This window comes from Symphalangus syndactylus, chromosome 17, assembly GCF_028878055.3.
Source record: "Symphalangus syndactylus isolate Jambi chromosome 17, NHGRI_mSymSyn1-v2.1_pri, whole genome shotgun sequence".
Lineage (NCBI taxonomy): Eukaryota > Metazoa > Chordata > Mammalia > Primates > Hylobatidae > Symphalangus > Symphalangus syndactylus.
The window spans coordinates 83,756,084-83,779,709 of record NC_072439.2 but is presented as its reverse complement, the minus strand read 5'-3'; the positions used below and the strand labels follow the sequence as shown (position 1 = coordinate 83,779,709).

At 40.2% G+C, this 23,626-nt stretch overlaps 1 protein-coding gene across 1 annotated transcript in view; it reads right to left on the bottom strand.

The window, feature by feature from the left end:
- Window positions 1–11,755: 11,755 nt before the first annotated feature.
- The window catches only part of LOC134732849 (uncharacterized), a 48,581-nt gene continuing 36,710 nt past the window's right edge, over window positions 11,756–23,626 (bottom strand). The window contains exons 7-9 of the mRNA XM_063619968.1: window positions 14,102–14,214; window positions 13,816–13,977; window positions 11,756–13,204 (exon numbers count right to left, since the gene is read on the bottom strand). Of these exons, the coding sequence (XP_063476038.1) occupies window positions 12,907–13,204; window positions 13,816–13,977; window positions 14,102–14,214 (573 nt within the window). The 3' untranslated portion in view covers window positions 11,756–12,906. The remainder of the gene's footprint in view (window positions 13,205–13,815; window positions 13,978–14,101; window positions 14,215–23,626) is intronic.

The following is a 23,626-nucleotide window of genomic DNA, read 5'->3' as shown; positions in this document are numbered from 1 at the left end:
AATGCCTCGAGGTCAGGAGTTCGAGACCAGACTGGCCAACATGGTAAAACCCCATATCTACCAAAAAATACAAAAAAAAAAAAAAAAAAAAAAAGCCAGGCGTGGTGGGTGGCACACACCTGCAGTTCCAGCTACTCGGGAGACTGAAGCGGGAGAATCACTTGAGCCCAGGAGACGGAGGTTGCAGTGAGCCAAGATCACGCCACTGCACTCCAGCCTGGGTGATTGATTAGTAAGACTGTCTCAAAAGAAAAAAAATTGGCCGGGCACACCTGTAATCCTAGCACTTTGGGAGGTGGACACAGGTGGATCACCTGAGGTCAGGAGTTTGAGACAGTCTGGCCAACTTGGTGAAACCCTGTCTCTACTAAAAATGCAAAACTTAGTCAGGCACGGTGGTGCATCCCTGTAATCCCAGCTACCCGGGAGGCTAAGGCAGGAGAATCGCTGGAACTCAGGAGGCAGAGGCTGCTGTGAGCCGAGATCATGCCACTGCACTCCAGCCTGGGTGACAGAGCAAGACTCCATCTCAAAAAAAAAAAAAAAAAGAAAAAAAATCTAGAAAGCATGTCTCTCAGTACAGAAATACAATATAGAAAGTCTTTGAATATAGAAATAGTACTCACTAGAAGAGTGGAAAGGACTCTTGACAGGATAGTAGAGACAGAATAATCCGTATGACTTAGTTCACCTGGAAGGGCAGGAGAATCCAGGATAGGCAAATCTATAGGGGCAGAAAGTAGATTAGTGATTGCCAGGACCTGGGGAAGAAAGAATTGAAAGTAAACTGCTAATGGGGCTGGGGATTTTTGACAGGGTGATAAAAATATTCCAAAATTAGATAGTGATAATGGTGGCACAATTTTGTAAAGATACTAAAAACCACTAAACTGTACATTTTAAAAGGGTGAACTTTATGGTATGTGAATTACATCTCAATAAAAAAATTGGAAAAATATTATTTTCTGTGGCTCATAATTTAGAATCCATAAAATAAGCAACTTCGGAGGCAAGATTAAGGAATCCATTCAAAAGCTCCGATATTCCATCTTCCATATGATTGAGTCCCAAACTTAGAAATTAGGGGACTAGTTCAAAAAAAAGCTTTGGTATCAGCTGCCCCTATCATCAAGAAGAGAATGTAAGCATCTTCAAGTTAATTATTCTTTTCTACCCCTAAAATTAGCTATTAATTTCCTTGAACTTAAAGGGTATAAAAATTACTGTTTTTAATTATCTTGTATCTGTTTAATGCTCAGCAGTGTCTTAGGAGCTGTTTAGAGCATATTTCCTAACTAGACAACAACAAATCACAATTTCCCAATACCATGCACATGAAAGCTCATAATTCCTAGGGTAAAGACAGTAAAGAAGCCTTTTAGGATCATCTAACTATCCAATGAAAAGGCAAAATAAAGCAAGTGAAGGCTGGAAGACCACCAGTTTAACTGTACTTATTTCGTTTTATAATTACTTTTGATTGTTATTTCTGATGCCACCCTTTGAAATATCTTGGGTCATCATTCTCCTAGTCTTCAAAACTTCTGAACTAATAATTTATTATTGCAGAATGTAGTTATATCACTATGAAATGGGCAGATGGTGGGTATCAGATACCCAAAACAACTATACACACTCTAATCTTGTATTTAATTTGTATTAACGTGTGTCAAATATAATTTTTCTGCAAGAAACTCAAAAGACAGACTTTAATTATATTCATTTGATTTGTAATACGTTATGTGAGCAATCATACCCAGAACATAATTGTATGACCATACACACAGTAATGTATACTATACACTGTGTGAGATGTCAGATTACATTGTGTTAAGCATCGACTTATTCTAAAATTATCTGGTAATAAAAAAAAAAAAGTGATTTGGCCCCTTCCTGTGTGTTTTCTTTTGCCACACACTCTCCAGTGCTTACATACTTGATCACAGAATACCTGGCTAGGTGCTCTCAAAGTTATCAATCAGACATGGTAGAATCGAAATCTGTCTTGGATTCCTGCTTGAGCCAACAGAAAGAAAATATTAATCCTCTGCTACTTTGTCCTATTTAAAAGTAAAAAAAAAAAAAATCTTAAATATGTAGGAAGCAAACAAAAGCCTTCTGTTATAACAATTGATGATGCCTACGCAACAATTAATGACTTAAAATGTCAAATAGGCTCCCTGGATTTATTGCAGTTAACCAACTCAAACAACAGTTTAATTTTAAAGTGTATGTGTCAGAGGAAAATAAACATAATACATTTTCGAGGCCGGGAGCGGTGGCTCAAGCCTGTAATCCCAGCACTTTGGGAGGCCGAGGCGGGCGGATCACGAGATCAGGAGATCGAGACCATCCTGGCTAACACGGTGAAACCCCGTCTCTACTAAAAATACAAAAAATTAGCCAGGCGTGTTGGCGGGCGCCTGTAGTCCCAGCTACTCGGGAGGCTGAGGCAGGAGAATGGCGTGAACCCAGGAGGCGGAGCTTGCAGTGAGCCGAGATTGCGCCACTGCACTCCAGCCTGGGGGACAGAGCAAGACTCCGTCTCAAAAAAAAAAAAAAAAAACAAAACAAATACATTTTCACTCAATTGAATCTTAGGATTGGAACAAGGTCCAAAGTGGTGGCAAAAAAAAATCCACATTGCCTCATTTTCATTTTATTGTAGGCCATAGGAGATTACAGTGAGTGTTCCTTTTCCTGGAGTTTTCTTTTAACTCTTGCTACTTAACAAAAGAAAGCTTACCCTTGGGGTGCCAAGATTTGGAAAAAAAAAAAAAATCAGCCTGTTCAAATCAAGACCCCATGCCCCCATTTTATTCTAATTTTGGTGCCTTTGAATATTTCCAAGCTCCATTTCTCTCTGCTTAAACATGGTAGGAGTGACATGGCCTTAAGAATGTTAGAATATTCTGGAAGCCAGGTGAATGATGTTAGGTACTGGTTTTAGGAGTGAATGGGTGAGGTTCTTAGAGGACGGTTACCCCAAGACTGAGCTATTCCAAGACAGTCATTTCTCCTAGGAAAACCTGGCATTCAAGTGAATAGAGACTGTCCCTGTCGTTCCCTTCCTGTTCTTTCTCTTCCATCTCCTCTTCCACATCTCAGAAACAATGCCTGGATAAAGTCTTTGGAGTAAGAAAACCCTTCCAGTTTTCCTTGTTACATGGCTTAGGTTGTGTAGTAAACAAATGGAAACAAACAAACAAACAAACAAAAAAAAAAAACAAAGCTGACCTGTGGATTCAAAGAGCCCAGGATTTAAAATCTGACTCAGTTCATTCACCTGAGTAAATTCTTAATCACTTTTGGACTCAGTTTCCTGATCTATTAAATGGGCATAAAATATTTGCCCTTACTAGTTTATTGTAAGGAGAGTATCTGACACCTGATAAATGCTTAATAAATGCTGTTGGTCCACCTGCGTGTGATGGGAGGTATTTGGGAGGTGGAGGGAGGGATGGCATAAATGAATGCACTTAGTCTCTCTACAATTAAAAGTGCCAATGGATGTACTGAGTGAACCCAGAAGCAGTTACAGTTCGTTAAGCACAATTTTAGAAAAGGGTTTACAAGATCTCGATTAAAAATATCAACTGGACTAGCTTATTCAGAGTTCTCATCCTAATACTTTGAGAGTTTTTTTAAATAAGAGCATCATAAAAATACTAAAGGATTTTTTTAAGATGGATCAAATTCACATTTTAGAATAAATGATACACGATTTTGAAATAAACTTAGTTTTAATTGTGTGTATGTAATTATACATGATACGTACTTTTCAAATACAATTCAGCCACCACTGACATAAAGTATCAAAAAAATGCATGAGATGAAAAACTACATAGCAAGTGGATGAAAGTAAAACAAAACGTAAATGAAAATAGAAGAGTATGTCCAGCTACGTATTAGCACCTTTAATTAAAATTTCCAATTTAATTTTATTCTTAGTGATCATCCCATCTAGACAAACATTTGACACATTATAATTTTAAATGCACATGAGAATTACACTCATTTTTATTTTCTCATTTTCCAGATCTCTTTTTAAAGTATTTTACTCATTTTTTCAATATACAGCCACACCTAGAAATAAACTTATATACATATCATCATAGACATCCCTTTTTAGTCCCTTTCTCATATATTTGTACAGCTTCTCCCATCCCTCCTCTTCCACCCGCATCAGCACTGTCAGGCAAACCTGTGATAACAACTTCATATATATCCTTCCATGTTTTTCCAGGCTTAAACAATCTTAGATGGACATACACATACATATGTGCTTTTTTTTTTTCTCTTTTCAGTATTTGTTTTACAGAAATAAAACAATCCTGTTTTACAGGATTATCTTTTACCAAATGCCCCAAAAGGCCACAATCTATACAGATTTAGCTCAATCTTTATCCACTGTCTACATCTAAAACTAGCAGTTTTATAATGTTTGGCATACTACCAAAAAAATAAACTAATATATTAATACTTTGGAATATTTTCAAAAGTAAAGTTGAAATAAATTGATTTTACACATCAGTCTTTACTTAAGCTTGGTGAGAACCCATTGCCAAGAGTCCTGGACTGAAGGGAAGAAAATCTATGGGTATGGTTCTAGTTTAGCTGTGGACCACACGTAGGAGGAACTTAACTCACTTTGCTTGTCTGGGTCCCAGTTTCCTCATTTGTAAAATAAAGGTCTTGAACCAGATGACTTCAGGGTCACTTCCAGCTCCAAACTGCTAAGATTCCTTGTCAGTTAAGAGCTTGATTCTCAAACCATTTTCTTGTTTTTACTGAACTTTTTTTTTTAAATGCCTGCTGTCATGCTCTGTCTACCAGGGTGAATTTCCAAAAGTTTCTGCATAGCAATTTTAGCCAAAACTGTATATGTTCTGGGGAGGATAGGCAAAGGTACATTGAAGACCAAAGGAAAGAGTGAAGAAGTACAGTTGGGTCATTGTAAATGGATGTTTAGATTGTCAAGAAAAGTGGGCCAGAGGCTCCACCTCACACTAGCATGGCAATTGCCTCTCATTAGTATCTCAGGCACCATGAGTCTTATTTGGTGTCATAAGAAACACCCTGAACAACGTAATGAACCCTCAGCCTCCAGCTTCTCTTCTTAGGGATTCTTCTTAGGGCCTCCTTTTCTCTTTTATGTTTCCAGTCCCCTGAATTTCTTATTCCCATCCCCCATTAAAATCTGCTTCAAAAAAAAAAACAGGAAGGACACATTCACTTTAAGATCCAAATGAATGATAAGAGCTTAAAACATTATACTTATCAGTATTATTTGCATTTTTATAGAAACCAAAACCATATTTAAACAACAACAACAAAATTCCAACAATAGAATTGTTGTCGAGGATAAGAGAAACATAGGAAGAGGGCCTGTGGGGCTTCTAGAAGCACTCCTGAATGGACACGTTAAACCCCATGAGAGAGGGTCCTGAGAACCCATGACAAAGTGCTCTGGGCTGAAAGTCAGAAAATCTGTGGGCGTGGTTCTAGTTCAGCCACAGACCACACACAGGAACTTAACAAATCACTTTGCTTGTCTGGGTCCCAGTTCTGTAATTTGTAAAATAAAGGTCTTGAACTAGATGACTTCAAGATCACTACCAGTTCCAAAATGCTAGCATTCTGTCACCACAATGGCTCCTCTGAGTGGACCACGTTATCATCTGAACTTTTTTTAAAAGTTGTATGGTTGCCACAGTACCATAAGGAACTTCTTGGTAAATCTCTACTCTGCATTAGTTGCCTTTTTACCTCTAAATACCCCCTCCTACCACTACAGAAGCGTGACTCCAGAAAAGTTTTAGCTCCAGTTCCACATGTATGTTGATCAGTTGCTTGGCTGCTTACAAGACTATTCCATGTGTTCTCAATTTTTCTATCTATTAAGCTCAACTCTACATTTCTGATAGGACTTTTAAAAAATATAACTGATCATGCCATCCTGCTCAATTATCTACACTTGTTTCCCATCATCTACCATAGCAAATGCTGTTGGTTGCCAACTCAGCAATCAATTGTCTCCCTTTCTCCTACTTTCTATTGGAAACCCAATTTTGTTCCAGTATCCTCTACGTGGGCCATATAATCCAGAAGAAGCGGGACAATTCTTCCAGGGAATGAATCAAGATTGGTCTGAGCCAGTAATGGTGGTTGCATTCCCCTTGCCAGTGAATGGTTTAGGATTGGGCACGTGATGCACTTTTGGCCACGGAGGCATGAGGATGAGTCTGATGGGAGTGGCAGGAGAGCGCCTTAGGAAAGATTTTCCTTACTGATTGAAAAGACGCAAATCAAGACAAAACAAACACCAACAAACCTCAAAAACAAAGAAACAAATCTCTCTTCCTCTTTGGTCACTTTGTGATCAGGAGAAGAGCAAGTCTGAGAGCAAACCATCGCACCAAGGATGGCAGAGCAAAAAAATGGAAAGAACCTAAGTCCTTAATGACAGAGTCGAGCCACTGAATTCAGTCATCCTGGAACTGCCTTTGAACATATTATATGTGCTAATAAATTTTCCTCAGTGTTTAAGCCAGTTGAATTGCAGATTTCTGTTCCTCGCAGCTGAATTCATAATAATAAATGTATGGTGTAAAACCAACGTACTTTGACATACAAGAACCCTCGTGTTCTGACCACCTCATCTCCATCATCGTACACTAGACTGTAGCCACAGTAGCCTTTGCCTTCACCATAATGTCCACCTTGCTAAAAACCACTACTCATCCTTCAAGTTCCAACACAAGCACATCCTCCTCTAAAACGTTGACCAATCTCCTCAGGCAGACTGTGCTGTCTTAATTTTCCACAGCATTTCTTGCATGCCTCCATTATGTTATCATATGCATGCCTGTCAACCTCACTAGACTGTGAACTTCTTGAGGGCAGGGGCCTCAAAAACCAGTTTCTGTTGTATTAACACCCTGCACATGGGCACACAATCAATATCTGCTGAATGAATGTAGTACAAGGACCTTATCTATCACTTCAGGAATGCTGCTCATCTCTAATTTATAAAGTTCAGTTTCTTTGTATCTCAGTATGGGCCTTGCCTAGTAGGCTATGACTCAAATTCACGGTCTGAATGATTGAAGTATCTGTAACAACAAAACCACCAGTTCCTAACTAAAACCTTCAGGAACTTTGATAGGTGGCTTTGGAGTTAGTTATGTTTCACAGCCTGTCAAAGAAATGGACAATGAAAGGAAATGTGCCTCCAATCATTTGGGCAGTGTAAGAATCCTGTCCTGCAGCTTGACTCCAAGATGAAAAAATGGTAAAAGGCACGACAGGACTCCCCAGTTGATCCATCTCAAAAGCATTAATGCAGGCTTGGTCTTAGGACAACCGAAACTCTCAAAAAAGAAGGGTGAAACAAGCAAGTTTCAGGCCACAGAACCAAAATCTGAATCAATTCAGCATAAGTACTCCTATATGTTTTTAAACTGCTTAGCCAAGACCAGACATCTTCTGTTTAATGAACTCTGCTGCTCCTCTGTGCCCCTCCACATACCACACACACATAAACACCCAGGAAATCAGTTCACCTTCTTTTTGCAAATAAAAGCAGCTTCTTTTGATAGCTCTAGTGAGAGACAGTTTTAAAAGTTCACATCTGCCCAGATGTGAAACAAAAGACACAGTCTGTGATAACAAATGATAAATTGCTGAGAACTGGAACCCAGCAATTTCAGCAGTCCTCTATTCAGGCCAAAAGCACTCTTTTAAAAATGTAGGTCACGTTTAGTGTGACGGGGTGAACAATTACACTAGGGTTGAGATGACTCATTTAAATAGCATAATTCAAATATCCTATTCATCTTGCAATATAATCAAACTCCTGAGAGATTGCTATGCTCTTTGAAGAAAAAAAAGAAAAAGTGACAAAGAGGAAAAATGCAGGGAAATTAACATAGCCTGGAAATGTAGGTACCAGAAGCTGGAGGGAGTCAGGATGAGCAGGATGCTGGCCTGCCATAAAAATAAGTAGCCCTGATCAGCCCTTGAAAAGCAAATAAAAAAATTACCCTCTACTTTTCCCAGAGTCATGCATGAGTCCCTGCTGACTACTCACTATCTGCCTGAAAAATACAGGAATGTAAAACCAGAGCCATTCCATTATCAAATGTGCTGAGTGCTTACTATGTGCTGGCGTTGGGGGTGCAAAGAGAAGACAAAATTCTTCTTGTGGAAGAAGCCCTCACAATAGTAGGGAAAACAGACGAAACATTGTGGCTGTGCTAGAACACAGAAGTAGAAAAGACACTTCTGAAGAAAGTAAATTCAGTGAGTGTCTCAAGGCAGGCCTCACACAGGACTTCTGTTTAAAATGCCTTGAAAGATGAGTGGAATTCTTTACATGAACACGGAAGGATATCCTGGGCCTGTTACAAGAGGCTCAGAAATAAGGAAACTTGTCAGAAGGCAGGGAGCTCGAGTGGGTGGGTTGGAGGACTGCCTGGAGTCATATGATGAGAGGGGGTGCGAGTGACTTTCACATCTGTGCCCTGCCTCGAGCTGCCTCTCCAGTCTCGTTTCCTCTGACTGCTTTCTCTAGATTACACACTGGGCGCATCCTTAAACACTCCGCCTATGCCTTTCCAAGCTCTCCTCCCTAAGCATGTGCCCTGCCATTTGCCTCAAGTGTTCCCTCACTTTGTCTCTTTTCTCTGCCTGGGATCCTCAGGTCTCCATGAAGCCCCCACTCCATATCCTTGGGCAGACTGAGGTGCACAACTCTCTGTGCCTCTCATGTGTCCACTTGGTTAAGACAAACTATGTGTCTCCTTAAAAAAGGCATAGACACAGTCCTTGCCTTCACAATCAGCTCCTTCAGAGAGTTTGTGAACCCAAAGCCCTATAACACAAAGCAAGATGCAAAAGCCATGAAAAGCACCATGACAGTATGATTCCTGGCACTCAGATGAACACTGTAAGTCCCAAGCTGCCTCATTGTAATAAAGGCTCCAGAAGCCAAAAGCAGTGTCCTAAGGGAGCCTCCACTCTGGCCTCATGCCTCATTTCTTCCAATTCCAGTGTCTCTCACTGTATTGTCTCAATCCATGACCATTTTGTTTCATCTTTCTAATTTTCCATTTTGAGGATTATCCAGTTCTTTTTCTACCTCACAACCAATTGTCTTAGGAGACAACAGTGAAAGAGAACACAAGTTTTGACTTCAGGCAGAATTGGGCTTAAATCCCAGCTGCAGAAACCTGACGACTTGCAATGAGAATTTAAGGAGATGATAACATTGCACTCTCCCAAGAAATAGTAAGCATTCAATAAGCCATAACTCTCATGGCTATTGATTATCCTTGGAGTCATCTATCACTTCAGTCATCTCCAAGCTTCATATCTAGGGCCATGAATTCCACCCATTTTCTCTCTTCCCTTTTCTTCTCCACTCTGTCCTCTTTCTCTCAACAAGAGTGACAAATCTCATGCAACTCTGAGACTCTGTGAGTTTTATAAAAGAAGTAGCATGTGTGATGCATCTGAAAGAACAGTGGCACCTTGAACTCTGGAACTGGCAGGAAGAAGGCATGCCAACCACAGTAAATGGTGAATAATGGCAGAGATAGAAAAGCCCATATCTTGTTCATGCAAGGGACTGTGGGTGCTGCATTTGGCTGGATTTAGGGGTCCATGCCAAAGATCAGGATGGACAGAGTCTGGGACCATCATCTGTAGCTCCTGGGAAACCACAAACATGGATTCATGGGGGAAGGGGGTAGGGAGACTGTATGCAGGATGCACTGGGAAGAAAAGAGAACAAAGCACAGTTTGTGTCTCAGATATATCCTGCATGTCATGCAAAGCATACTGGTCCTGAATTAAGAGTCCCTGGGCTCCAAGATCTGTAACCAATGAGGTGAGTGACCTTGGGACTTCAGTTGGCTCATCTGTAAAATGAGATGCTTGACCTTCATGTTGAGTCACCCAAGTTCAAATACCAGCTTGATCACTTATCAGAACAAGAAGACCTTAGGTAAGATATGAAACTTTTTGTTGCTTTCATTTTCCTCATCTGTAAAATGAAGGTAATAGCACAATCATTCCCTTGCAGTGCTCCTGCAAGGATGCAATGCCAAAACCATACCTGGCACACAGTAGAAATTTTAAAAAGCAAAATGGTGCCATGAAAAAAAAACATGGGCCTTTCAGTTGCAGAAACGACCATTCAGCAAAAAAATTTTGGAACACAACCTGGGCTAGTCTGAGATACAACATGAAAAGGTTTTTGTCGGTTTTTCTTTTTTTTTTTTTTGGTCCATTTTTCAAAAAAAATTATTTGAGTAAATAGTGTTGTTTTCCAGATATATGTTGTCTTCAGAAAATGTTAATATATTATTGGGAAGATAGAAAAGAATTTCAAGTCCTGAAAGCATTAAAACTCAAGTAAGCCTTTGATTTCCAACCTGAATTCCAAAGAGAACGGGTTATCTAATAGAAATGCCGGTGTACCACTTGTTTTCCCTTGCAATTCCTGGAGACTCTAGAAAACAAACAGACCACAGAACTATAACCAAGCATTTGCCAAAGTCAACAAAGCCTTAAATATCTCCAAATTTTGTCTGTGACAGATCTTTTTGTCCCCCTTCCAGAATGTCGTGACCAAAAATGTGTGACTTCTTTAAAGACTCGGGCTAATGAGGTCCTGCATTCGTTCTTAAAAGAAATTCCAGGAGTTTCTAGTTCTACTCCACCCTTCCAACACATCATGTACTTATCTAGCATTAGGAAAACACTGGCCACTTTGCACTTGGGTTTCTGCCTGCTTAGCTTCCCAAAGACCAAATGTGAAGACGTGTCTCCTTCACCTTGAAGTGCCTCCCATATGATAGTCACCACACCTAATGTATATTCAACTCTCATACATATGGCAGACTCACACTAACCTGAATGTTCTTGCTATTACACCTATTGCCTCCCAAAGTACTGAAGAAAAAGATATACCTGGAATAAATGGATGAATGAGCTTTCACATCTCATGCCATTCTTTCTACACCAAATACTCTTTCTTTTCAATTTTGAGACTGCTCAAGTCTCCTCTGGGAAGCATTTCCTCACTGATGCTTGCTCAATTCTGACTATTTTCTGCCACCGTGTCCTTGTTAGCTCTTATGTACTTGATGTGTATTGCAGGAATTGTCACCTTTTTCCTTTCTCTCTCTCTCTCTCTTTTTTTTTTTTTTTTTTTAAAGAAACATGGTCTCACTATGTTGCCTACACTGGTCTTGAACTCCTGGGCTCAAGTGATCCCCCAGCCTCAGCTTCCCAAGTAGCTGAGACAGCACATGCTCATAGCCATGCCTTGCTTTCCTCTCACTCTTAAGCAGGTTGCTACAGGGAGTAGCCTCTCTCCAGGCTCTGTCCCTTTGCTCTGCCATCTGCTTTATCTACTCAGAAACTCCCCATTGCCTAAGCCTCCCTATTCCTGCCCTGGCCTCTCACAAAAGATGCATCTCCAAGATAGACAGAGCAGGAGCCAGTTCCCAGATTCTCATGACTATTCACCACAATCACCTACAGACAAAGAAAAAAAAAAGAAGAATATATGCATATGTTGTTTTCTGGAAGGATCACAAAGAACGGTTAAGTATTTGCCTTTGGGAAGAACTAAGGGCTAGGTGGGAGGGGTACAAACACATTCTTTGCTGTATTGTCTAAATTTTTACTTTAAGCATGCATGTCAATTTTTTTAATCAAAAAATTTAGATGCCCAAGATTATAATTTAGGAACAAGCCTCAGTATCAGCATTTTATTTAAAACTCTGGGTGATTTTGATGAAAAGGCAGAGTTGGGGCCCATGGGAGTAGGGGAAAAAATGTTCGTGTGTATACAGCGTGTAGGTGTAAGTACACGTGGGACTGTGTATGGTGGGGTGGGAGATGAGGGCAGGATTCCACAGCAAGAAATTTCTTCTCCCAGTATGCCATCTCTAGACGTTTCCCCTGCTTTCTCTTTCCCAGAAGCCAGATCAGACCATGAGCTCAGGCAGTTGCCTTCTCTAAAGAAAGGCCAGAATGGAGCTTGCTCCCCATTGGAGGGTAAGTCATTATTAGTGAAAGGCATGGATTCAGGAGCCGGATAGCCCAGGTTCAAGTCCTGGCTTCAAGTATGTGACTTTGGGCACTTCTGTCTGCCTCAGCTTCCTCTTATTGTTGCATGATGATTAAATGTGCCGCTATGTCCAAAGTACTTATAGCTATGCCTGACATGGGAAAAGCATGGGGTAATCACTGGCTATTAGCAGAAACAGAGAAAGGAGGTAAGCCCCTTTTTATCACTGAATCCAAGCCAGGTCATCACCTTTTCCTTCAGTGGCCCTGCAGTGCCCTATTCCTGTTGCTATAGAATCACAGCATCGTGCCATTATCTGTTTACCTGTTTATCTCTGTTACTGGGGTTTTAGATCCCTAAGGAAGGCATTGAGTCTCATTTAATTTTTTGTTGTTTCTTGCACATAGTGCAGTGGCCTCTGTGTATGGGTAAAACATGCCAAGTAAGGAGTCACTTTGTTAAAAAGCCCAGCCTACCTTCCAGGAAGCACTGAACTGCAGGAGGTAAATCAGCACCAGAGCAGTAGGGATGGCTATTCCAGGAATAAGGACACCAGACTCAATTGGAGCAGACACTTTGATTTTCTCAAATGGATATGACCTTGCCTCTGTCTCCCTTTCTCTGGGGCCAGCTAGACCTCAAATGTCCCATGGAGAATGCTCAAAGGGCTAGACTTTTGTTCTTTACTGTCTGTTTTGAATCCCTAAGTAGGGGTAAACACACACACCACACCTTTACACTTCCCCATTCCAGAATTAAACAGTGGCCACCAACTCCATTTGCTGATTGAAGATACAGACAGTTCATTTCACATGGGCACTTTAAAGTTCAGCTGGGGCATCTGCTTCTTCCAGAAAGCCATTCCTCACCTGTGCAGGCTGGAATCCTTCCTCCATGGACTCGTGGCACTCACCTCCTTGATAGCTTTTCACCACCTTATGCTGATATTCAGTTTCTCTCCCTAGACAAGGGGGCTTCCCGGAGATGAGTCTTTTCCTTTGCTGTGTTACACAGTCCCAGATTTTGGTGCATTTCTTGGGATGAAGCAGGAGTGCAATAAATGTGTGTTGAGTCAGACTCCTGTTCCCATCTGACCCCAGCTGACATACTCTGAGGCCCCTACAGAAAGCAAACAGGTGCTACCTTGATGTATAGTCTCCATATGAAGGAGGAAAGGGTGGAGGTGGAAGGTGGGCTTATCACTAAGAGAAGCCTTTTTTAAGTAGAGTCTGCAGATACTTGAAAGAGAATAATTTGTTTTGTCCTGGTTCTAAAATCATAGGTAATTTCACTTCATCAGTAGCTTGGCCCTTTGTTCTTTAAGAAAACTGCATAGGAATAACCTTGCCATGCTATTGCTACTATTAATAATGGGTAGGCCTCATCACATTACATATTGTATTATGAAAATTGAGTGCCAACACAAGAGAAAACTGATAGGAAAAGCTACCTAACTGTTGATAAGGGAGCAGACTTCCTTCTGACCTGGATTAGCTCCCTTCTGGGTGTGTGAATAAACTGAAACCTCTTCAGTCCCAACCCCCTCCCCACACACGCACACAAATCAAAGGAGTCAGGGAGAAGGCTCTGCCAAGCGCTGCCCAGCCTTTCTAAAGAATTGGTTTCCATCTGCACCATGGCCAGCAGTCTGCATTCAGAACGACCAGCAGGCCTTTCAAAAGGCAGGCACACAACCCAACCCACACAGTTTTTTGTTTTTATAAGAACACCTTCCCAAGGTTTCCACTTCAGTCTTCCAAACCACACTTGTAAATAGGGCGTCGTCCTCACTTATGTGATCTTGTTTGCATTCTACGTGAACCAGAAATTCCTTTAAATTGAAGGCTGGGCGGGGTGGGGGCGGTGGTGAGATTCTCAACAGATGCCCCCTCCTTCAGCAGGGACTGCCCCAGGGATTCTGCTCTAGAATTTTAGCCCTCCTCTTCTCAGTGTGGCATTCTGGGAGTCTGCAATCTGCAACGGCTCCTGGGTGGGAAGGAGAGAATTTCCATCTACAGTTCATTCAACACAGTTTTGCTCCATACCTCCTGCAAGAGGAATGAGGGCCTCAGAGTCCAGCAATCCACGGAAAAACTCAGAGGGGAAAGCCTCCTCAGTCTTTCTTTTGCCTACAAAATAATCAGTTGAGGGCTGAAACCAATAAGGATCTGGTTTAATGTTCTAAAATAGCCTCTTATTCTTTCTGGGGAAACTCTGCCCAACGATCCAAACTGATTTCCATCATTGCAAATGCAAACTGTGCCCACACACACACACAAACACACCACTGTGGAGAATTTTTTTGAGGTAAATGGTGGTGTTGCTAATGTCCAAGTTCAGCACCACATTTTAACTTTCCATCACGAGACCTTATCTTTCTAGAAAACAGATGAAAAGGTCTGAGGTAAGGTGTGATCATAGAGATGGGAATGTCTTTTATTAAGAGTGTTTTCCCAGACCTTAACTAAACCTCATCCACTTTTGTCAGTCAGGCCCGACAGTTGAGAGCAATATTAGAGGAGGTAATTGCATGTATCAGTCAACAGCTTTTGTCCCATGGCCACCGAGAATTACAGTAAAACGGGCACAAGAAAACAGCATACTGGATTAAAGGCAAGAAAAGGTCTTTCTCCAGTTTCTCCCTACTCACCAGCTGTTATGTTCGGCTGTAGAGACAGAAGCAGCAATAATATCTGTGGGAAATCTAGCCTACCACAGTCTGGGTTTGTCTCACTTCTGCTTTCCCTCCACCTTGAAAGTGATTAATGTTTGACTTTAAAGGGAAACTTCTTCAAAAAGCATTCTATCTCATCATAGCAACCAATGTATTAACCATATGTGAATTTCTCTCCCATTAAAGTACATGAACACATATAAACCCAAATCTTCGATCATCTTTTGGACTGACTGTAAAACAACTACCTCAGAGCCTTTGATGTCATGTGGTAACAGGTCCTAGTAGTTGCTTAAGTAAACAGTTTGCAAGACACAAACACATTTTATGTACATCTGATTGTAAATTACACCAAGCCAAACTCTGATGAACGGTTAGCATAGACATCTGAAAGTTGCCACAGGTAAGTAGGAGCTGCAGTTAGAGGAAGGGAAGACAGAAGAGTCTAACCCACCCCTGCACCCCTGGCACAAATCCTTCCAAGATAAGTGTGACTGCCACCATGTCCCTGGGAATCCAGACACAATAGATTGGCCCCCAAATCCCATTGTGAAAGGAATTCCCTTTCTCTCAACCGTGAGAAAACAGCTATCTAAAACACCTCCAGAGGCTTTGGATAGGAAAGAGGGTAAGAAGCACATTCTTAGTGCTAAGTTGAGATACCTTAGAAAGAGAATTGACTGACCAGGAAGAAATGGAGACCAACTTCAGAGAGGCAGCAGGAACCAGAAAACAGTGGGTTGGAGTCATTCACAAGGGACTTAGTGAAACAAGGGGCAAGAGGTAAGTTCGGTCAGCTTTACCGTGGCTCTAACAGAGGCAAAGCTGGGACACTAATGCAGAAAGCTGTTTATTAATGAGTTTCATCCTTAAATCAACTTGAAATCCCATGGCATATCAGGGGAGTGAAGGACAACTTCATGATAAAGCACTGAATAGTTATTATTTACATTTTACGGATCAAGAAATCAAGGTATAGAGAGATTAGGCAACCCAATCAAGTTAATGTAGCCAACAATAATATAAACAGGATTTATGCTCAGCTCTGCCTCCTCCAAAGCCTTACTCACGCCACTAAAACCATCTCACACTGTGGTAAGTGCATGTTCAGCAGTACTTGATCTGGACACCAAGATGTAAGGAGCTAGAGGATAAGCCCTTAGTGTCTTCCTGGGGCATCAGATTTATTCAAATATTGTTGGATATCAAAAGGAACAGGAGTAGGGTGGTATATGATTAATTGCATTCATCAGTATTTCAAAACACACTTTTCACATTAAATTCCATGGTTATATTAGAGAGCAGGATGCAATATTTCTATTTTAAAAGGTTGAATAGGTAATGAATTTATACAGTTAAAATTCAAGCACTACTAAATGCTATGAAGAGGAAAGTTTCTCTTTCACTTATCCCCCAAATTTCCTCCCCACAGGCAAATAATGTACAGGTTAAGCATCCCATATTTGAATATCCAGAATTCAAAATGCCAAAATCTAAAACGTTTTGAGCCCTGACAGGACCCTCAAAGGAAATGCTCATTGGACTATTCTGGATTTAAGATTTTCAAACTAGGGATACTCCACCAGTAAACATAATGCAAATATTCCAAAATCCAAAAAAATCTAAATCCAAAACACTTCTGGTCTCAAGCATTTCAGATAACAGATAATCTGTATCACCTACTTATGCATATGCATATACATAAGATGATAAGTATGTATATAGCCTGTTTTCCCTTTTTAAACACAAGTACTAAGTAGCCCACTAGACATGTTTTTCTGCACTTTGCCTTTTTTAAAAAAAGCAAAAAATCATGGAGTTCATATCTACACAGTACTTCTTTGTTCTTATTTACAGTTGCATTAAATTGATGCAAACTTATTTATTTAGCCAGTCCTATTGGTGGGCTCTCAGGACGTTCTGAAAACTTTGCTATTACAAACAATGCTTAAACGAATAAAGTTTTCATTTCACATATTTGAGAATATATATGTGGGACATTTTGCTACCTGTGGAACTGCTAGGTGAAAAGGCATATGCATTTTTAATTTGGATAGATATTAACAAATGTCTTTCTGTAAAAGTTGCACCAATTGGCAGAGAGCCATTTCTCAGTATTATCAAACTCTTACGTTGCCAATCTGATAGGTGAAAAATGGAATCTTGCTGTAGTTGTAATTCACATTTTTTCTTTTATGAGTGGGGCTGAGTGGCTTTTCATGTGCGTAAAAGCCATTTCTACTTCTTTTTCTGCAAACTGTTTATTTCTATTTTTTGCTCTCTTTTAATAGAGTGGTGGGCTTATTTAATTGTCTTATAGAGTTCTTTTTGGAGAACAGAACTAGCCCTTTGTCTGAGACATGAGTTGCAGAGTTTCTACAGGCCCTAGAATCTGCCCTGTCTTGTCAGTTTCCACTAAGAACCTCAGCCTCAAAATGGTAGCACCAGCACCTGGGACCTGACCATTTTAATGCTGATCCATATACACCTACTCTAACTATCATGAAACCTACTCAGCTGCCTGGTCAAGCTTCCTTCCATAGCTTGTGTTTATTCCCCAGGGGCTGCTCTTCTATAACGGACACCTACAGCACCCTAATCTAGCTACTCCCTCTCTAGCCTTTCCTGATAATGTGAGAAAAGGCCAAGAGCAGGCACATATTCTCCACACCAAACCCCAACCCAGGATGCATAAACACCACTATTTCTCATCTGCTCCCAGTATCATGTACAGTGGCTAACATATATTGGACATTTACTATGTGCCAAGTTCTGGTGAAAGCACTTTATATATATTAACTCACTTCATCCTCAAAAAATTCCATGAAGGTCTTACTATTATCTTCAGCCCATTTACAGAAGATAACGCAAGTGACAGAAATGTTAAGTTCAGTGGGCCCTCTGTATCCATGGGTACCACATCTAAGGATTCAACCAACCATGGATTGAAAATATTTGAAAAAATATAAATAAATAACAATACAATGTTCAAAAACAATACAAATAATAAACAATATGGTATAATAATTATATTTTACATTATATTTGGTATAATGAGTAATCTATAGATGATTTAAAGTATACAGAGCATGTGCATAGGTTATATGCAAATACTACATCACTTTCTGTAAGGAGCTTGAGTATCTGTGGATTTTGGTATCTGCTGGGGATCCTGAAACCAATCCTCTGAGGAGATCAAAGAATGTCTTGTTGTGCATCAGGAGTCATAAAGCTAGTTATGAAGCCAGGATTCAAAACTGGGCAGTCTGGACTACATACCAATTTAATCCTACCCTGATATTGCTATAAACTTCAGCAGCTATCCTAGCCAACACTCAAGTTACATAAATCACACACACACACACACACACACACACACACCATTACAGATCAATTTTACTAATATTATGACATTAAGAAAAACATTATCCTAGTACCAAAATGATATGAGGCCTTGTTGGGTTTATATAAACCATGATATTGCTAATTGAAGATATTCTGTTCTTTAGCTTGCCTCGTTTCAACTGAAAGCCAAATCAATTTGAGCTTAGTCTGGTGAACTATCCATCAACTTTCAAAAGATCACAGGAAGTAATATTCGGAAAAAGATGGTTAAAGAGTTGTGACATGGACTGGTCCCTTGTCTTCGAGCTCTGAATTTATTTCTTCTACTTGTGCAATTCTATTTTTGAGACTTTCCAGATCATTTTGCCTTTCTATAAGTGTGTCCATTGTTTCTGAAGTTTTGATTGTTTTTTCTTTATGCTGTGTATTTCCTTGACTATTTCTCCCTTCACTTCTTGTATTGTGTTTTGGATTTCTCTGTACTGGGCTTCGCCTTTCTCTGGTGCCTCTCTGATTAGCTTAATAACTAACCTCCTCAATTCTTTTTCAGGTAAATCAGGGATTTCTTCTTGGCTTAGATCCATTGCTGAGAACTAGTGCGATTTTTTGGGGGGTGTTGAAGAGCCTTGTTTTATCATATTACCAGAGTTAGTTTTCTGGTTCCTTCTCATTTGGGTAGGCTCTGTCAGAGGGAAGATCTAGGGATGAAGGCTGTTCTTTTGAGAATTGTCTATTCATGTCCTTAGCCCAATTTTTGATGGGATTTTTTTTTCTTGCTGATTTGTTTGAGTTCCTTGTAGATTCTGGATATTAGTCCTTTGTTGGATGTATAGATTATGAACATTTTCTCCCACTCTGTGGGTTGTTTACTCTGCTGACTGTTTCTTTTGTTGCAGAAAACTCTTTAGTTTAATTATGTCACAGCTATTGACAATTCTCAAAAGAAGATATACAAATGGCCAACAAACATATGAAAAAATGCTCAACATAACTAATGATCAGGGAAATGCAAATCGAAACCACAATGAACTAAAAGAAAGAAAAATTCAAAGAAAGAACATAAAGAACTAAAAGTAGAACTACCATTTGATCCAGCAATCTCACTACTGGATGTCTACCCAGAAGAAAAGAAGTCTTTATACAAAAAAAGATACTTGCACACACATGCTTACAGTAGCACAATTTGCAATTGCAGAATCGTGGAACCAATCCAAATGCCCATCAATCAATGAGTGGATAAAGAAACTGTGGTATATATTTACAGTGGAATACTACTCAGCCATAAAAAAGGAATGAACTAATGGCATTCGCAGTGACCTGGATGAGATTGGAGACTATTATTCTAACTGAAATAACTCAGGAATGGAAAACCAGACATTGTATATTCTCACTGATATGTGGGAGCTAAGCTATGAGGACACAAAGGCATAAGAATGATACAATGGACTTTGGAGACTTGCGAGGAAGGTTGGGAGGGGGGTGACATGGTTTGACTCTGCGTCCCCACCCAAATCTCATCTTGAATTGTACTCCCATAATTCCCACATGTTGTGGGAGGGACCCAGTGGGAGATAATTTGAATCATGGGGGCGGTTTCCCCCATACTGTTCTCGTGGTAGTGAATAAGTCTCATAAGATCTGATGGTTTTATCGGAGGTTTCTGCTTATGCATCTTCTTCATTTTTCTCTTGCCGCTGCCATGTAAGAAGTGCCTTTTGCCTCCCGCCATGATTCTGAGGCCTCTCCATCCATGTGGAACTGTAAGTCCAATTAAACCTCTTTTTATTTCCAGTCTCAGGTATGTCTTGGCAGTATGAAAACGGACTAATAGAGGGGGCAAGGGATACAAGATTACAAATAGGGTGCAGTCTATACTACTCTGGTGATGGGTGCACCAAAATCTCACAAATCACCACTAAAAATCTCACTAATGTAACCAAACACTACCTTGTACCCCGATAACCTGTGGAAAAAAAAGATTTGACAAAAACAAAAAGACTTCCTACCTACTAGAGGCTTATAGTCTATTAAGAGATAGGAATTAAACAACAACAATTAATTTAAGAGAAATTATGATGCTGAAGAAGTTCTGACTGGATGGAAGTAGGCACAAATGTTTTAGGAAGCCCTCAGAATGGCCTTCAGAGTTCAAATTAGGAAAGGTGGTAAAGGATACACAGGGTAATCATTCACTTCAGAGGTAGCAAGAAGCTAACTGTAACTGTGGTTTAAAGGGCCAAGACTAAAAGAGAAGAAGCTATAATGGTCCACAGAAACCAGACTGTGAAAGGCCTTGCATGCCATGCTAAATGTATCTTTGATCCTAAAAGTGGTGAGGGTCGTGGAAACATATTAAGCAGGAAAATGACATGACCAAAATTGGTTTTAGAGAGATGTCTCTAATGAGACAGTAGACGTAGCTAAAATTGTTAAGTATTCTCTCATCTCCCTTTTCAGAATCTTTTCCTTCCCATCTTTCTCCCTGACTTCCTGCACAGCAAAACTGCTTATGGTGGAAATAATTCACAGTAGGGTGCAAATGACTGATAAGACTTAATCAGTTACGTTTTGATAAGAGACAAAATCTCAAGCAAAGGAATGAATTCAAATGTGGAATTTTTTAAAAATCAAATTAAATTGATGGGATAAGTATCTGTGAAGGAGAGACCCCACTGGCATTTCCCAAATCACATTTTAGGAACTTATCTGCCACTTGTCTCATTAGCACAAAATCTCTCTCTCTCTCTCTCTCTCTCTCTCCCCCCCCCACCCTCCCCCTCCCCCTTGCCGCAAGTAGGAGGTGGGAGGATAAGAGGCAGCAGTGCTGGAGAACACGTACTGATCGCAAGTGGATAGATTTGGCTGATCTTCCTAATCAAAGAACCCAAGCCCCTGCAAGAGTTCAGGTTCCCGTCAAGATACACAGTTATGTTAGTGAAAGTGTAGAAAAACAGGCACTCTGAATTTTACTGGTAAGACTGTCAACTGAGGCAACTTCTATAAAAAGCAATTTGACAATATCTATTAGAATTGAAAATGCATATATATCCGACCCAAAAATTCTACTACTAGAAATTTTCACACACACACACACACACACACACACTCCTGCAAAATCATAAGATTATTTATTACAGTATTATTTATAACATCACAAGATTAAAAACAACCTAAATATCAAATTGAGACTGTTTTAAATAAATTGTGACATATACACAAAATGGAATACCATGCAGCTATAAAAAAGACTGAGGTAATTCATTTATAATATGTAAAAATATCTTCACTATATAGCATTAAGCAGAAAGCAGAAAATGCAGAACAAGTACATATACTAACTAGTATTTGTCCACAAAAGGTATTGGGAACAGGAGGAAGGTGAATACAGTACATATATTTTTGTCTGTGCATGCATAAAACAACTGCAAGTATACACAAGACAACAATAACTTTGATTGCCAATAGGAAGGGGAAATGGGTTGCTGAGGGAAGAAGACTTTACCGTATTCCCTTTTGTACCTTCTGAATCATGTAAATATACTACTTCTTCAAAACTAAATAAGTTACAAGAAAAATTGTGTCCCTGTTCTTGAATAGCTCACAGTCGAGACAGATACACAATTACTGTACAATAAGGAAGAACTAATTGAAACTATCTAATAGGCTACAACACAGAAGCAAGGAAAAGGTTAAAAAATTTCTCTGGGCCAGAGAAAATACAATTGGAAATTACCTTATTCCTCCCATTTCAGCCAGCATTTCTGTGGGCCCAACATTCCTCAAGGCCCATCTACTACAGGTATAGTTAAGTCATGACTCTTAGCACCCAGAGGGCTCTTTGTCCAGTGCCCTTACCTTACAGATGGATAAAGCTGGACCCCTGCAGGGTGAAGGGACTTGCTTCGAGCCACGTGGATGGTTGGCAATGCCCCAGTTCTGAGCCCACCATGGAGTCCCTTCCTGTAGCAGACACTGACACAGCCATGCACGCAGTGACTTGGTAGTGCTCTGTATTGGCTGAGACACAATTTGGTCTGTGGAGACTCTGCCTGCCAATCCTCTTTGTAGGCCCCTATCAACTTGTATGCCCACAAACCAGTTAGATGTTGCCCCTCCCTCCTTAGGGGCTCAGACAAAATTAAGGAAACTTCTCAGTGGAGGACAGAGAAATCATCAGCCTTTTCCTTCCAGGAAGTGCTCAGCATAAAAGGAGTCCATTTGGTCTTTGCCACCTTGTCAGACCAGGATCACAATCATGGTTGGACCTTTCCATTTGCTTCTTACGCATAACAAGCCATGCGGCCCACTGTGTGGTTAGTTAACTGAAATTTCAACATTTAGCCAGTAATCTTGCTTTCAAGGAAACAAAATAATTGCTTATCAACCTGTCATTCCCAAGCTCACTCCAGTCTTTAATTTCTCTCTAGTAATAAGGCAATTTGCTTTCAATTGCAAATCCTTGCACAACCTGGCATGCAATAGAGAGCGAGTATGGCCTTCCATACCTCATGGCTTTAGAAGCAGAATAGTGCTTAGCCTAAGGCAAGCTAAATTTCATCATGATTTCAGATCCCTGGCTTGCTAACATTTCTTTAGTTTTCCACTGAACTGTTCTTCCTGTCCAGGACCCTCTACCTGCTCCCACAACTCTACACAGTTAACCATTGATCTCTCCTCTGCCCTCATCATCCGTCTCTTTATTCTTCTTATTTCTTCCTATGCACTTCAGAGCAGCAGCCCAGTATTAAAAATAGCTCCCCCCTTGATCCTTCCTTCTCTTTCATCTCTGATGCTATTCCTTTTTCCCTTTCACTTCTGGATGCCTTTGGAATACGAAGAGGAAAAAAATCACACTTCAGCAAATTTAATAATAATAAAAATAAAAATGACAAAAGTAACAAATATTTATTGATCACTTACTTTGTGGTGAGTACTGAGCTAAATAACCTAGCATGCATGACCTCTGAATGAACAAATATTTTCTTTTGCAAGCTATGTTTGTCTCAGATAATGATCTGCAGAAACATAGACTATGGTTGGTTTCAATATAATCCATTCTCTAAAATGACAGGAATCAATTGTGTGACCATACACCCACTTTCAAACAGCCCTTGGCTGTGTGATAGCCATACTCTAGAACCAAACTATCTGGCTATATGATGTTTGCACTGTTGCAAGTAGTGGGAGGATGGATGACCACCTCTCCCCTTCTACCCTAGGGAACCACGAGATAAAGCTATCTTAGGTCTATTATTATGCCACCACAACTCAAATTTCAACATGTCTCACCACAACCACATCACTCCTACTTGAAAATGCGACCCAAACGTGAAGCTATACAACACCACCACCCAACAGCCACAGTATTAAAAGATAGGAAGAGAAAGAAATACATGAAAACGTGAGCTGAAAGTCTCTCACATGCATCTACAAAGTTCTTATTAAATCCAATAGCCTGGGATGGAGACTTTTAATAATGTCATTATAAGGAAATTCCACCAGAACATTGAGATAACTCATGA